Genomic DNA, 16,603 nt, shown 5'->3' with positions numbered 1-16,603 from the left:
ATAAACAATTCTATTTTTAATGAGAACCTCAGAAAAATAAAATAATATAATATAATATAATATAATATAATATAATATAATATAATATAATATAATATAAAATAAAATAAACTATTCTATACATATAATAAAACTATACCCCACAATATATACGTATAACTCTATATAATATATATTCATAAAGTGTACATGTTTATATATATATATAGAATATATTTTCATACTAATATATTTTACATATACTTAAATAATGTCATCAAAGTGGAACAAAAAATAGGAAGGCAAATAAAAAAAAAAAGAAAGAAAGTATTATCATATATTTTTATAAATATATTGAATTTATTAAAATATATATATATATACATATATATATATATATATACACTTTTTATATAATATAATTAATATCTCAGTGCTCTATTATAATAATAACATATTATAATATATATATAATAATTATATATATAATTATAAATTCATATATTAATTTATATAATATCTTTTTACATATATTTTTCAAAATTGATGTAAATTATTAAAACTTTAACAAAAGTTTATAAAATAATATAATATAATATAATCTTTTTAAAATATTTTATTATTAATATATAGCATATATTTATATATATTTTTCTTTAATAAATATATTTTTTACAGTTTTAAATATAATAATTTTACTGGAAAAATAAGCATGAGAAAAAAATTAAATATATATTATATATATATATATATATATAATATTGTATTAATATATCACATAAAATAAATATTATATTATATATATATATATATATTATATATATAATATAATATATACAATGTACAATAAATATATTTCTATACCTATATAAATATATATAATATATAGTTAAATATATATTATAATATTGAGAATTTATTAATTAAAATAATATATTTTATAGTATGAGAATAAAAAAAAAAAAATGGGTTCAAATTATTTAATATATATATATATACATATATATATGACTGTGAACAAATTATAGCATTATTTTTTTTTTTAATGAAAAATTATAAAAACATATTATACCTTTATAATTATATTTATTTATTTTTTAGTATATAAAACAAACATTTAATAACATATAATATATATATATATATATAATATGTCAAATAAATAATTGTTTTCCTTTTGTATAATAATCTGTAAAAATTACTTTTAGGAAATATATTTCAACATATAATTTATATAAATAAAAATATGGTAATTAAAATATATATACATATATATATTAAAAATTGGTTAAGTAATAAGTATATATAAATTATATCTTAATTTATATATATAATCTTTTTAATATTAACATAAAAGAATGAATTGTTTCTTTTCTTTTTCTTTTTTTTTGTGAAAAGGTAAAACATAAAATTAAATTGAAATAATACAAATATATTAATATATATATATATATATATATATATTTATGTACAACCATATTATGTACCATTTATAATTTATCATTTTGTTTAAATCCACTTTATAATCGTCCACTTTTTTTGTAAAAATAAAAAGAAAGAAAGTTTTTATAAGTGGTAAAAAAATAAAAATATATATATATATATATTGTGCAAGAAAAAGATATATAAAAATATATTTTTGCTATTTTTGGATATCCTTAAAAAAATTGGATTTCATATAAAATTTTGAGAATCATTGCATACAAAAATAAAATATATGTATATATAAATTATCAAAATGGATAAATAATATATAAATATATATATATATATATATATATATATATATATTTATTTATTTATTTATATTTTATTTCAGGTATTTTATATCATTTATAATTCTCCATTAATATGTAATTAATACGCACCCACTTTTTCATTTCCAAACTGTCAACTTTGTTCATTTTGTTTTTAATTTTTTTTTTTTTTTTTTTTTTTTTTTTTTTTTTTTCTGTATGAATGATTGCTAAATCATATGTTTATAGTGATTCCTCATCTGATGGCAATAAAAAAAACAATGACAAAATACAGACGGGATTTCTATATAATGAAAAGAAAAATGAAAAAACATTAGAATTTAAAAGAAGGAAAGTAAACAAAATTAATAAGAAACTCACAACAGATGATGTGAAATCTAATATTTTTAAAAAAATTGATACTTTTGAGGAAGCATCATTTAAAAAAGACAAAGTTTCTAAAAGATATCTTAATAACAATGAAAAAGAAAAATATTATAAAGATAGAGATAAAAATAAAATTAAAAAAAATAATATTAAGGATAAACATGTTAATCAAAAGTATAATATATATAATTCTTCTACATCACCAGATAATTCAGATATAGATAATTTATATAATCATAAGGAAAATAAAAATAATCATAAATATAATAAAAGTGATTACTCCGAAGATTCTATTAATATAAGTATTAATATAAAAAATGATGAAAGTAATAAATACAATTTGTCAAATAAACAACATCATAATCGTTACTCAAATAAAACGTTTGAAAAAGATGAAAAACAAAAAAAAGACTACTACAAAAAAAATAATGATAAGATTTTAGATGAAATATGGTACACTAAAGAAGATGAATTTGTTGATTCATTTTATAATATGGATATTGAAGCTACATATGAAAAAGAAAAAAAAATGATCAATAATTTAAAAACAAGAATAAATAGTAATACAGGGAAAAAAGTGAATCAAAAAAATTTAGATAATAATTTATGGGAATTAAATAAATTAAAACAAGGAGGTGTTACATCAACTTACAATAAATTACAACTAGAAAAAATTAATGAAGCCAATGTTACTAATGAAATTAAAAAAATTGTATTAACCAGAACTGTCAATCCTCCATTTATAGATAAATTTAAATCGTATAATAAAAGGTTTGTAAATATAGAACAAAGAAATAATTTCGATGATCAAAAAAGTGAAAAAAAAAAATCGGATAATATTAATAATGATAAATATTATAGTAATAAACCTATTCAATCCACGTCCTATTCAACTGTTGTTAAAGATGAAACTTGTGATTTTGTAAAAGCAGCAAAAAAAGGTAGCGAATTCTTAAAATATTTTAAAAGTGAAAACGAAAAATCAAAGGCCAGAGATCGGTACTGGGAAATTAGTAATAGCAAATTGGGAGAGTTACTAAAATTGTATAAAAATAAAAAAAAAAATAAAAATGATAATACATCAAAAGAGGATTATGATAATATTAGTTATAATTCTTCTGAAAATAATAAAGAGGATGATAATGGTTCAGATGTTTTTGATTATAAAAAAGATAAAATATATAGCAGTTTATTTAATATAGAAAATAATAATAAGGATAAGAAAAATACCTTAAAAGATAAAGAAGAATTGTTAAAATTAAAAGAATCTTTACCCATATACAAATCAAAGCATGAATTATTAGATGCTGTTTATAATAATAATATAATTATTATAGTTGGAGAAACAGGATCTGGGAAAACTACACAAATTGTGCAATACTTATATGAAGAAGGTTATCATAGGAATGGTATTATTTGTTGTACACAACCCAGAAGGGTTGCTGCTGTGTCTGTAGCTTATCGTGTTTCGTATGAAATGAATGTAGATATTGGTTCTCTTGTCGGTTATACTATAAGATTTGAAGACAATACAACAAAAGATACAAAAATTAGGTATGTAACAGATGGTATTTTATTAAGAGAGACTTTGAATGATAAAGAATTAGATAAGTATAGTGTTATAATTATGGATGAAGCACATGAAAGATCTATTAATACAGATGTATTATTAGGTATATTAAAAAATATATGTTTAAAAAGAAATGACCTTAAATTAATAGTAACATCAGCAACTATTGATGCAAAAAAATTTTCCGCATTTTTTGGTAATGCACCAATATATAATATTCAAGGAAGAACATTTAAAGTACATATAGAATATTTAAGAACACCATGTAATGATTACATCGAATGTGCTGTACAGAAAGCTATACAGATACATGTATCAGATAATAATTATGATAACAATTTTGGTGATATTTTAATTTTCATGACGGGTCAAGAAGATATAAATGCAACATGTTATTTATTAAGTGAGCGTTTTTATGAAGTATATGAATCATATAAGGAATCGAAAAATAATAAAAAGGATACAATAAATAAAATTAAAAATATATTAAATGAAGATAATAATAATAATAATAATGATAGTAATATTAAAAAGAAGGTTGATGGGGATAATAATACAAATGATCATATGATATATCCATTTTATATCTTTCCTATATATTCGCAACTATCTAGCGAACAACAAAGTAAAATATTTAAAAAATATGATTTAAGAAAAATTATTGTCTCAACAAATATTGCAGAAACTTCATTAACATTAGATGGAATTAAATATGTTATTGATACAGGTTATTGCAAATTAAAAGTATATAATCAAACTATTGGTATGGATGTATTACAAGTTACACCGATATCACAAGCTAATGCAAATCAAAGATCTGGTAGAGCTGGAAGAACAGGTGCCGGTATATGTTATCGTTTATATACGGAAAATACATTTTTGTGTGATTTATATCAAAATAATATTCCAGAAATACAAAGAAGTAATTTATCCAATGTTGTACTTTTATTAAAATCTTTACATGTACAAAATTTATTCGAATTTGATTTTATTGATGTTCCAAGTAAGGAAAGTATTATTAATTCTTTGCATGAATTATGGGTATTAGGTGCTATTAATAATGAAGGAAATTTAACAGACATCGGACGAAAAATGGTTCAATTTCCATTAGATCCACCATTATCCAAAATTGTTATATATAGTCAGAATTTTCAATGTACTAAAGAAATATTAATTATTGTTAGTATGTTATCATCTCCATCAATTTTTCTAGAGTCAAAAGAAAATAATGAATCCATCGAATCCAAAAAAGAAAAATTTACTGTACCGGAAAGTGATCATTTAACCTTGTTAAATATATACTTACAATGGCGTTCACATAATTATTCATATAGTTGGTGCACAAAAAATTTTATTCAATATAAAGCTTTAAATAAAGCAAAAGAAGTTTACTCACAATTAATAGATATAATTAAAACATTAAATATAAAAAATGTTTCTTGTGATAATAAATGGGAACTTATAAGAAAAACAATATGCTCAGGTTATTTCCATAATGCAGCTAAATTGAAATCCTTTTCCGAATATATTAATTTAAGGACAAATGTTTCTTGTCATGTACATCCAAATTCTTCTTTATACAATATTGGATATACACCTGATTATGTGATATATCAAGAAATCGTTTTTACCACAAAAGAATATATGAGAAATGTTACAACAGTTGATCCAGAATGGTTATGTGAATTAGGCCCTCTCTTTTTTTATATGAAAAATGTATAGTTATTCAAATTGTTACGAGTAAATAAGCGAATATATACACTATGTTCATTTGTTATCCCGTAATAATATATATATGTATGTAGGTTTATATTATATATTTTATTATATTATTTATTTATTTATTTATTTATTCATTTATTTTTATTTTTATTATTATTAATTATCTTATTTCATTTTCATAATTTTTTTTATTTTTTTGTTAATTATGTTTATTTATTTGTTAATATATTTCATTTTTTAATTATATGAAATTGTTATTTAATTTTTCATTGAGGACATTAATTAAATTTTTTTACCGACTTATCGTATAACAAAAAGAAACATATTGCCTTATATTTTTTTATAACAATAAATATAAACCTCACGGGTTTATATATATATATATATATGAGTGCATATGTGTAATATAAAAACTCATCATAGATCAATATTTCATTTTTAAAATGGAACATAATAATTCTTTTTTAAATATCCTGATTAAATACATGTCTGACGATAATAATTTTTCTTCAAATAAAACGAATAAATATTATATAATTTCATATGCTTACAAAAGAAGCATAAATATAGATTTACATTTTTTTTTTTTTAATAATTCATAAGAAGGAATGAATCATTAAAAAAAATAAAAATGCTAAATGCAGTCTCTTATAAAATTTAGTAAAAGGGTTGAATAAAATATATGAGCTCAGTATTTATATCCTTAATTTTTATATGTTATATAATACATATAATATTTTTATTTATTGAAAAAAAAATATATAATTTATTATATAAAATTATATATATATATATATATATATATATATATATATATAACAAGTACAACATTATATAACGATTTTATAATATATTTTTTTTTTTTTTCAACATGCATATGATTTATTATATTTTTAAAGCCAAAAAAAAAAAAAAAAAAAAGAAAAGTTAAGGATTTTTTTTAATAATATATAAATATATTATATATTATAAATAAATATGGAGTACCAAAAAAATTATAAAAAATAATTTTATATAAAATATATATTATATATATATAAAATTTTAATTATTTCATATAGAAATCTTATGATATATATTATTAACAAATTGAATATTATAAAAAATATCATTATAAAAATTTTCTTTCTTATATGCGTAAAAACATATTATAATATATATATATATATATATATATATATATATAAATGGTATGTTCTTAAGAAATATTATATAAATCCTTACTAATATTAAATATATATAATAAGAATATAATTATAATATTACATATATATAATATTATATATATATTATATAATTATATGTCCTGAATTTATTATTTTTATATGTTTTGAAAATTTTTCATTTCTTTATTTCAAATTTAAAAAAAAAAAAAAAAAAAAAAAAAAATATTACATATACATATATATATATATAATATATATGGATTTATATAAAGAAAATAAAAAAAAGAATTATATATAATTATTTAAAATATATAAATTTTTATTTTTTCTTATGTTTTTTTTTTTTTTGTAAAAAATGTCATAATAAAAATATATAAAATATTTTTTTAAAAGAAAAATTTATACCCAAATTAATTATAAATAATATTATATATATATATATATATATATAATAATATGAAGGTATAAATATATTTCTTTTTGATTTATATGTAATTATAAAAACTTTGTTTAATCATAACAGAGGTTCAAATATAATGTTATTATATGTATATATTATTTTATTAATTTATTTGTAAATATATTCAAAGTTTATTTGATATATATATATATATATATATTTTGTAACATTTTTATATTCACAAATAGATTGCCAGAAATAATATTGCAATTTTCTATATTTTTTATATGAATATAAAATAGAAATATGAATGTAGAAGATAATTCATTAAAACATTTTAATAATCTTAAAAAATATGAAGATCATGTAAGTAATAAAAGTATAAGCTCCAATACAAAATCGGGGAAGATATCAAAAAAGAAAAAAGCAAAAAAAAATAAAAATAATGATAATGTAGATGAAGAAAATGATTCAAATGAATCATTTAATGATAAGTCTAATTTAAGTAATAACTCTAGTGAAAGCTTTTTAAGCATATCTGATGATACATCATCTTATGCAAGCTCATTTTATAGAACGGAATCAAAACATGATAGAACTTATAAAACACCGAAAAAATATAATAAGAAATTAAGAAATAATTCTCTTGATATAAATTCAGGGGAATCAGATAAAGACATGTCATCTGATTTTAAATCATCAAATAAAGAATGTAAACAAAAATATTTAAATAATATTCTAAATTTAAATAATTGTAACTGTTCCAATATTCATACTCCTTTTGAAAATCATTTCGAAAATTCCAAAAATGAAAAAATTAAATATAATATTTTGCATGAATGTAATAAGAATGGAGATGTGTATAATTCTCATATAGATAACGTGAACAATTTAAGCGAGCATTCATCAAACAAATTAAATTATGATTATAATAAAAATTCTTCAGAAAATAATGATAAAAATAGTTCTTATGAAAAAGATGGCGCAAAAAATTATGGCATGAGCCATAGGGGTAGTAATGCTTTAAATCAACATGAGGATTATGTAAATGTAATGAATAAGGTGAATAATTACGTATTAAACAATAATAAGAAAAATGAACGTGATGTGAAGAATGATACTAATAAGGATGCTATTAATAATAACAACATTGATCATCAATATATTGATGATACTACTACTAATAATAATAACAACAGCAACAACAACAATAATAATAATAATAATAATAATAATAATAGTGATGATGATCTATATTCTGTTATTAGCGGGTCAGATATCGGAAATATGCAATTGAATGATAACGACATATATAATAAAACAAACATTAAACTAAATAATATTCGTCATAAGGATAATAAAAAATTTAATTCAGTTACAAGTAGAGGCTTTCACAAAGTAGGTCAAGATAATACCTTTAATAGCGTTAATTCAAATAAAATAAAAAAAATGAAATGTCTTGATGAAATTATAAATTGCCAAAATGAAAATAGAGAAAAACGATTTAGTACTAATAATATAAGTTATAATAATGTAGGAATACATAATAATATGTCTTGTAATATGCAAAATGATTATGAATTTAAAAAATTGATTACTTCTACTATTAATACATGTTATCCTAAAATAAAAAGTAACAATGATTCTGATGACATTTTGAATAATATGGAAAGATTATCACAAATTGTAATAACAGGTGAAAATGAATCTGTAAAAAAAGAAGAAGGAGATAGTTCTAATAATAGTTTATATGATGATGTAGATAATATATTAAATATTAGAAATAAAATATATATTGAAACAAGAGAGAGGAATTTATTAAGTGAAAAGAAAAAAAAAACCTATTCATTAGATACTTCTGGAAAAATAAATACATTAACAAAAAATGATAATAAAGAAAAATATAATATAACTGTAAATAATAATAAAAACATAAATGAAAATATTGGAATTAACCATGTTCAATATGATGATCAGAATAATAGTAGGAATTTTATGAACAAATCATCCCTAATGAGTAATGAGAAATTACAATTTTTAAAACAATATGAAGAAAGATTATCAAGAAATGATAAATATTTATATGAATATGGATATTATTTAAATAAGCATATGATAGAAATAAATGACAATATTAATAGATTAAGTAATAATAATAGTGACTATGCACAAAGGAATGTATGTACAAAAAATATTATAAATCTTATACCAAGTCTACATAATATTTATGAGAATAAAAATCTGTGTTATATTAAAGATTGTCCAAATTTTAGTGAGGTTGCAAAAATTATACCACAATGGAAATATTCCTTTGAAGCTTTAAATACAAGAGCTCATGAAGATACAAGAGATATGAAAAATATTCTTAAAAGAATAGAAAATATGAAAAAAGATTTGGATACATTACACAAAGATTTAAAAGAAGATAAAAATGAATTTGAAAGAATTAAATTTGAAACTATTCAACATGATGATATGATACGTACAATGGAAAATAAAACAAAGTTACATATTAAAGGTGTTCTCAAATTAGATAATATATCCTTTAAATTAAAACGAATACATAATATACCAAGAAATAATTTACATAATTATAATATATCTGAAACGGTACACAGGTTATTAAAATTTGTAGATAATAATAATAATAATAATAATAGTAATAGTAGTAATAATAATAATAATGATAGTATTATGTTTAATAATATGAATATATTAAATTTAACAGATACATTTCCTGAACATAGTAATATAGATATATTAAGATTTCAACATTTAGATAATAACTTAAATTATGTTAATAATCCAGATGAAGAATGTTCATTTATTATGTCTTTATTAAATGAAGAATTAAAACAAATGTTAATGGAGAAAAAAGAAAAATTACAAAATATAATTAGAAGAACACAATTATTACATATTCTAGATATAAATACATATAAAGATCATATTAATAATACTTTAAATAAACATTCTATACTTATAAATCAAATAAAAGCCAATTTACAAAATAATTTAATTTTATTATATAATATATATGATATGTATATTAAGGGCAATTTCAGAATTATAAAAATAGAAGATATATATGTAAAAAGTTTTTTAAGTGAAGATATCAGAAAAAAGCATATCATAAAAACATTTAATGATAATAAGAAAAATAGAGAGAAATATTTTATGACTGTTAATTTTACAAGGAATAAACCAATTGCCCATCCCTTTTTTATATATCATTGTTTAAGTGAAAAGTTTGTAAAAAATTTTGTTTCCTTTGTTTTAGATCCATTGTCTGAACAAAATTATAAAAATTTTATGCAATATTGTTCCATACCTGGATTTAATTCTGTATTATTTTCACAAAGAGTAATTGAATTATATAGAAAGGAGGAACATTTTTCAAAAAAAGAAAGGTTGTGTGATATTATTTCTGCATATAGGAGTATATGCTTATCTCAATATAATAACGCGATGAACGCTTATAATAATTTTATATCAAATAATGATCATAATGTATTGAATAATACAAACATTATAAATAGTAGTAATATATTTAGTAATACTAATACTTTAAATAATAATAATAATAATAATAATATTATAAATAATATTAATATAATAAATAATAACAATTATATAAATAATAATATATTAAGTCATAATAATATGACACCAATCGTTAATCACAAAATTACAAAATCCAAAGAAGATAATGAATATTTAATTTCTCTAAGAACTGCTTCTGATCAATGTTTTAAATCAATAATTGAAAATCATAATTTAGATGAATACTTTTTTTTGAACTCAAAAAATTCTTTTAATTTAATACAGCATATACCAGATTCTATAACAAATATGTGTAACACATATGCTGCTATATGTTATGAAGGTATTAATAATAATCAAGGTATAATTTTAGGTATTAAACCATATGACAATATAAACAAAATTAATAATGTACCAACATTTGTTAATATGTCTTCAGCTCTTAATACAAATAATATATTTAATACGAATGCATTAACAGCTAATAATATATTTAATAAAAATAATGTATTCGGTACAAATACATCTACGAATTTATTTGGTACAAATAAAAACAGCACGCTAAATCCTATACCAGCCATTTCAACGGGAGGTACTTTTAATAGTAATATTTTTAGTAGTGGCACATCAAATATATTTGGTACCAATAATAATACGTCAACAAATGTGTTTAATAATAATATGACAAATAATGTTTCAACAAATATATTTGGAACTACCAATACACAACCAAGTTCTATGTTTAATACAGGAGGGACTAACAATTCGTTAATAGGTACAACAACTAATACATCTTTTAGCGCATTAAATAATAAGAATACGTTGAATAATATGAGTACAATGAATAATATGAACACAATGAATAATATGAATACATTGAATAATAATATTATAAGTAGTAGTAGTAATATATTTAATAAGGACAAATTATTTGGAAGTAGTGGAACTCCCAATATATTTAATAACAATAACACATTAAGTAATACAGCCAATACCTTTGGGTCTACTACAAATACGTCCAATATTTTTAGTAAAAATATAGCAAATTCTACTTCTGGCAACCTTTTTGGAAATACTGGTACAACAAATAATATGTTTAATACATCAAACAATAATTTGTTTAATAATAATAATAATAATAATAATAATAATAATAATAATAATAATTCATTTAGGAATAGTTTATATAGTAGTAATAATAATTCGTTAAATATTTCAAATAGTTTAATAAATAATAATAATAATATAAACATGATGGGTAGTAGTGGATTTCCAAACAGAAGCACTAATACTTCTAATTTATTTGGTTTAACAACAACAACAAATAATAATAATAATATGACAAATAATATTTTAAATAAAAGTTCACAAAACGTTTCGAGTAATTTATTTGGTAATAATAATAATAGTAGTAATAATATATTTTCTTCTATGAATACTTCTTCACAAGGAAATAAAATAAACACTTATGATAATAAAAATTTGTTTTCTTCTAATTTAAATAATAATACTTCATCTATGTTAAAAGACAACAATTTTGCTTCGTGGGGAAATAATAAGAATCAAATGATGAACAACAATTCGTTTGTTTTAAATAATTTAAATACATCAACATTTGGTTCTAATAAATTTGGCATAAATACACAAAATAATAACAGCAATACATTATTTAATAACAATCCTTCAGGTGTTATTGGAGTAGGTAATAATTATGCTAACATAATCGGAAACAATATGAGCAATGCAAACAATAATAATAATAATGTGAGTAGTAGTAGTTCTAGTCTTTTTTCAAGTAATAATATGTTTAATACAAATTCAAATAATAATATGTTCGGTTCAAAAAATGGTTTATTAGGAACAAGTAATAATAATAATGTGTCTAATAATTTATTATTAAATAATAATACATCTAACAATAATATATTCAATAATAAATTATTTCAAAATACAAATAATAATTTTATATCAGGAACCAATACCAATATAACAAAAAATACATTTAGTGTGAATACAAATATGCCAAATAATAATATATTTCAAAATAATAACTTTTCAGTGAATAAAAATATATCACAAATATCCAACTTTAATAATATATCGTCAAATAATAATAATAATAATATATTTCAACAGAAAAATACCACATCTAATTTTAACTCTGTATTTAATTCATCAAATAAAAATACATTATTTTCACGATAAACAAAATGAAGTAATTTTTAATATTATTTTTTTCAATTTTTTTCAATTTTTTAAATGTAGCTTATGAATTAATAAATAGATAAAAAAAAAAAAATATATATGTGTATTAACATACATCCCATATTTACAGATGAAGAGGTAGTTGTATAAATTTAGTTGTTTACATAATTACAAATAAATGAAAAATATATATATATATATATATATATTATCACATAAGATTAAGTTATATTTTGTTTTATTTTTTATTTAATAATTTTTAAATACCATGTTTAGGGAAATAATATCCCTTTTTGTCTTTTATTAATTTTTTTTTTTTTTTTTTTTTTTTTCATATGTTTATATATTTTTTTTAACTTTACCAAAGAACTGTTCATATATATATATATATATATATATATATAATATTTTGATATTATATATAATTGTATGTTTTTTATATATAACATTTGAAAGACAAGAAAAGAAAAAAAAAATATACATATATATATATATATATAAACAAAAGATAGAATATATGCAAACATATTTTACGTTTATATTTTTCTCCTTCTACTTCTAATATAATGTACTGATGAGTAAACATGAATATAAAGAAGGAAAAAGTGAATTTTAAAAATAACAAAAATAGAAACATATATAAAATATTATATATGTATAGATATGTACATATAAATATATAAATATATATAAAAAGAAAAAAAAAAAAAAACAAATATATAAATAAATAAACAAATACACATATATATCAATATATATATAAATATATATATATATATGTATACATATTCATGTTACACATTAACTTGATATGTTATATGTGTTTTTTTTTTTTTTTTTTTTTACATATCGTTCATGGGATATAAAAAAAAAATATTATATATTGATAACTATATTTTTATATGAAAGAAGAAATAGACAAGGATATTATAGATATAATTGCAATAAATATAATATTAGCTCCATATATATATGCTTTTGAAGGATCAGTAGTATTTAATTTTTCCTGAATAGGTGGTTGAATAATTTCTTGAGGTTCGTTTGATAAAGGAACAACTTTTTCATTATTGAATAGAATATCTTTTTCATCTTGTGGTATAGTTTTATTAATCATAGTTATTTCTTGGTCTTTTTTGTTGATTTCTTGTTTTATACTATTTTCATCATAAAATGGAGATATATAATAATTAACTTTGATTACATTATTATTAACATTACATTCACAATAGAAATGTATTATACTTTTATCATCTATTAATTTTTTTACATTGTTATTATTTAAATATAAAAGACTTTCCATAGCTGTACCTTCAGTTTTATATATTCTCCTTTGAGGAACAACAAAGATATCATTTTCTCCAAATAAATATTCGATTTTGACAAGTGTCTTATTTTTTATATAAACGTTGTCAAAACAATTTAATCCGTCATAACTACTTTTAACAGGACAAACAAAACCTATCGTTTTATTATTATCAAATTTGGATACAAAAATATCAACATTTTGGCTATCTGACAAAGAATTAAGTGATAATTCATAGTTTGGTGAAGAATCTGTTAAATCGATACCTTCATATTTATATTTTTGTCCACCAGCCATAAAATGAACATTCATTTGTGTTTGGGTTAATATAGTAAAGGTAGTAGAAAATGGTTCTTCTATATAATTAGATATAACATATTCTTTTTCATAACTAAAATAAGATGTCATATATGTACCTTTAGGAAATTTATGCACATGTGTTTTTTCTGTATTATTTCTAAATGCATGTGTAACACTTTCATTACTATATAACTTTACAGTATCTGTATCAAACGGAAAATCTAGATCAATATGATTACGTATATAATCAAATTCAACAACTATTCTATAGTTATTACTCAAGACACAATACGTACTTTTATAATTGTATAAAAATTTAGTATAATAAATCGGAAAGTGAAATTGTACTTCTACATAATCTTCTAATTTGTTAATAACTCGTGTTTTTATGATAGTTGTATGATATTTATTATTTAAATCACTCAAGAAAGAATATCTAAAACAATTTTCAGTTACTTTTATATCTTTTGGTAATCTTACCTCAAATAATTTATATAGACCATCACTCGAATATTTTAAATGTGATGATGGAACTTTACATGTTTTCGCACTTAGCTTATTATTATATATATATTTATACGTGTATGTATAAATTTTATTTACAGTATCATTTGTATTTAATTCACAACCTATTTTTCTTGGTACTGTTTTTATTTTTATGACATAATTTTTTTTCTCATTTCCATGATAAAATAAATATACCATTTCATCAGGAGCTAAAACAAAATAATGAGAAACACCATTAAATTCAGTGTTCAAATATTGCGGATCAAATGTTTCAAATAAATCATATGTAAAAGCTAATTGTAATTTATCTTCATTTTTTACAATGGCTAGATGATAAGTATTTAAATATGTTAGATTTTCTACTGAAATATCCTTCCTGAATCTTATGGTAGGAAGTCCACAAAATAATTTCCAATCATGCAAATTACTACATAAAAGAATTATGGATCGTATCGTTTGGTTAAGATTTTGTGCATTAGTTCCTTTCACAAGTATTTTTCCTCCGTAATCTGATAATCTTAAAGTATTAATTTTTGTATAACCTTCATCACTATATAAATTCATTACTTCATTCTTCCAGTTATTTCCTTCATCAAAAGATAACATACATTTACCTAATAAACGTATTTCTCTCATATATTCCTGGTCTACTACATTTATATAATTCTGACTATGATTTTCACAAACCAAAATATATTTTTCAAAATCATTATTCATAGATAGTAAAGAACCAGAGTAAACAGCTGGGGTAGTATTTGTACCAATAACATTAGATACATCTATAACTTTAGGATCTGACCATTTAAATTCTTTTCCATATTTAGTAATATAAAATTTATTATCACATTTAAAAATTAATATCATCTTCTCTTCACTTGTAAAAATGGAATATACTACAGCAATATTATTATTACCACTTACTTTTACGTCCTTTTTTTCATTCCAATCTATTCCATTCACTGTTTTATTAACTTCTATTGTACAGTTGTCATATCCTAAAAATGCATAAATACCTCCTTTAAATTCTCTGTGTCCATATACTATATCTCCATTTTTATCATGACTTAAATTTGTCTGTACCTTTTGTTCAAAAGTTACATTAGCAAGTGTATTCTTACATTGTAACAAAAATGAAACAAGTGACAAAAATATACAAATTTTTAAGTTTACAGCAAACATATTAATTTAAAAAAAAAAAAAAAGAAAAAAAAAAAAAAGAAAAAAGATATATACATATATATATATATATATATATATATATATTTATTTATTTATTTATATATTATTAATTTGAAAATACTCCAAATCTGGAAAATCAAATGAAAAAAAAAAGAAAAAACAAAAAAATACACACATAAAAAGGTTTTAGATCTTTGAATATTTCTTATTTAAAAAATTAAAATATATATATATATATATTTACTCGTAAAATTTATACTTTTTTTTTTATTGCCATATAATACAAAAAAATAAAGAAAGGAAAATAATATAATATATATATATGTATCCTTGTTTATTTTATAAAAATAAAAATTATTACAAAACGAACATACGCATGTGTGTACATTAATATATACAAATTATTATTTTACACATTCATTTTAAAAATAAAAAATTGTAGTTATATTTTTCTTTTTTAATCCTATGAACCATTAAAAAAATAAATAAACTATGGATATACAAAAAAAAAAAAAAAAAAAAAAATGCATAAATAAGATATTATTCTGTTATATTTATTATTTTATATATATATATATATTTTTTTTTTTTTTTCTTGTCAATTCG

The 16,603-nt window shown here is 19.3% G+C and overlaps 3 protein-coding genes across 3 annotated transcripts; 2 read left to right on the top strand and 1 right to left on the bottom strand.

Moving 5' to 3' along the window:
* Nucleotides 1-1,938: 1,938 nt before the first annotated feature.
* On the top strand, nucleotides 1,939-5,394 carry PF3D7_1364300 (pre-mRNA-splicing factor ATP-dependent RNA helicase PRP16; the record flags this gene model as incomplete). Its single annotated transcript, XM_002809056.2, has 1 exon — nucleotides 1,939-5,394. One exon carries the CDS (start codon nucleotides 1,939-1,941, stop codon nucleotides 5,392-5,394), a length of 3,456 nt encoding a protein of 1,151 aa, XP_002809102.2.
* Nucleotides 5,395-7,266: 1,872 nt separating this feature from the next.
* PF3D7_1364200 (nucleoporin NUP205, putative) lies at nucleotides 7,267-12,708 on the top strand (the record flags this gene model as incomplete). Its single annotated transcript, XM_001350317.1, has 1 exon — nucleotides 7,267-12,708. One exon carries the CDS (start codon nucleotides 7,267-7,269, stop codon nucleotides 12,706-12,708), a length of 5,442 nt encoding a protein of 1,813 aa, XP_001350353.1.
* Nucleotides 12,709-13,606: 898 nt separating this feature from the next.
* PF3D7_1364100 (6-cysteine protein) lies at nucleotides 13,607-15,997 on the bottom strand (the record flags this gene model as incomplete). The annotated part of the gene is made up of 1 exon (XM_001350316.1): nucleotides 13,607-15,997. One exon carries the CDS (start codon nucleotides 15,995-15,997, stop codon nucleotides 13,607-13,609), a length of 2,391 nt encoding a protein of 796 aa, XP_001350352.1.
* Nucleotides 15,998-16,603: the final 606 nt, after the last annotated feature.

This window comes from Plasmodium falciparum, assembly GCF_000002765.6.
Source record: "Plasmodium falciparum 3D7 genome assembly, chromosome: 13".
Taxonomy (NCBI): Eukaryota; Apicomplexa; class Aconoidasida; order Haemosporida; family Plasmodiidae; genus Plasmodium; species Plasmodium falciparum.
Note: the sequence above shows the minus strand (reverse complement) of the source record. Positions and strands in the feature narration are given on the sequence as shown.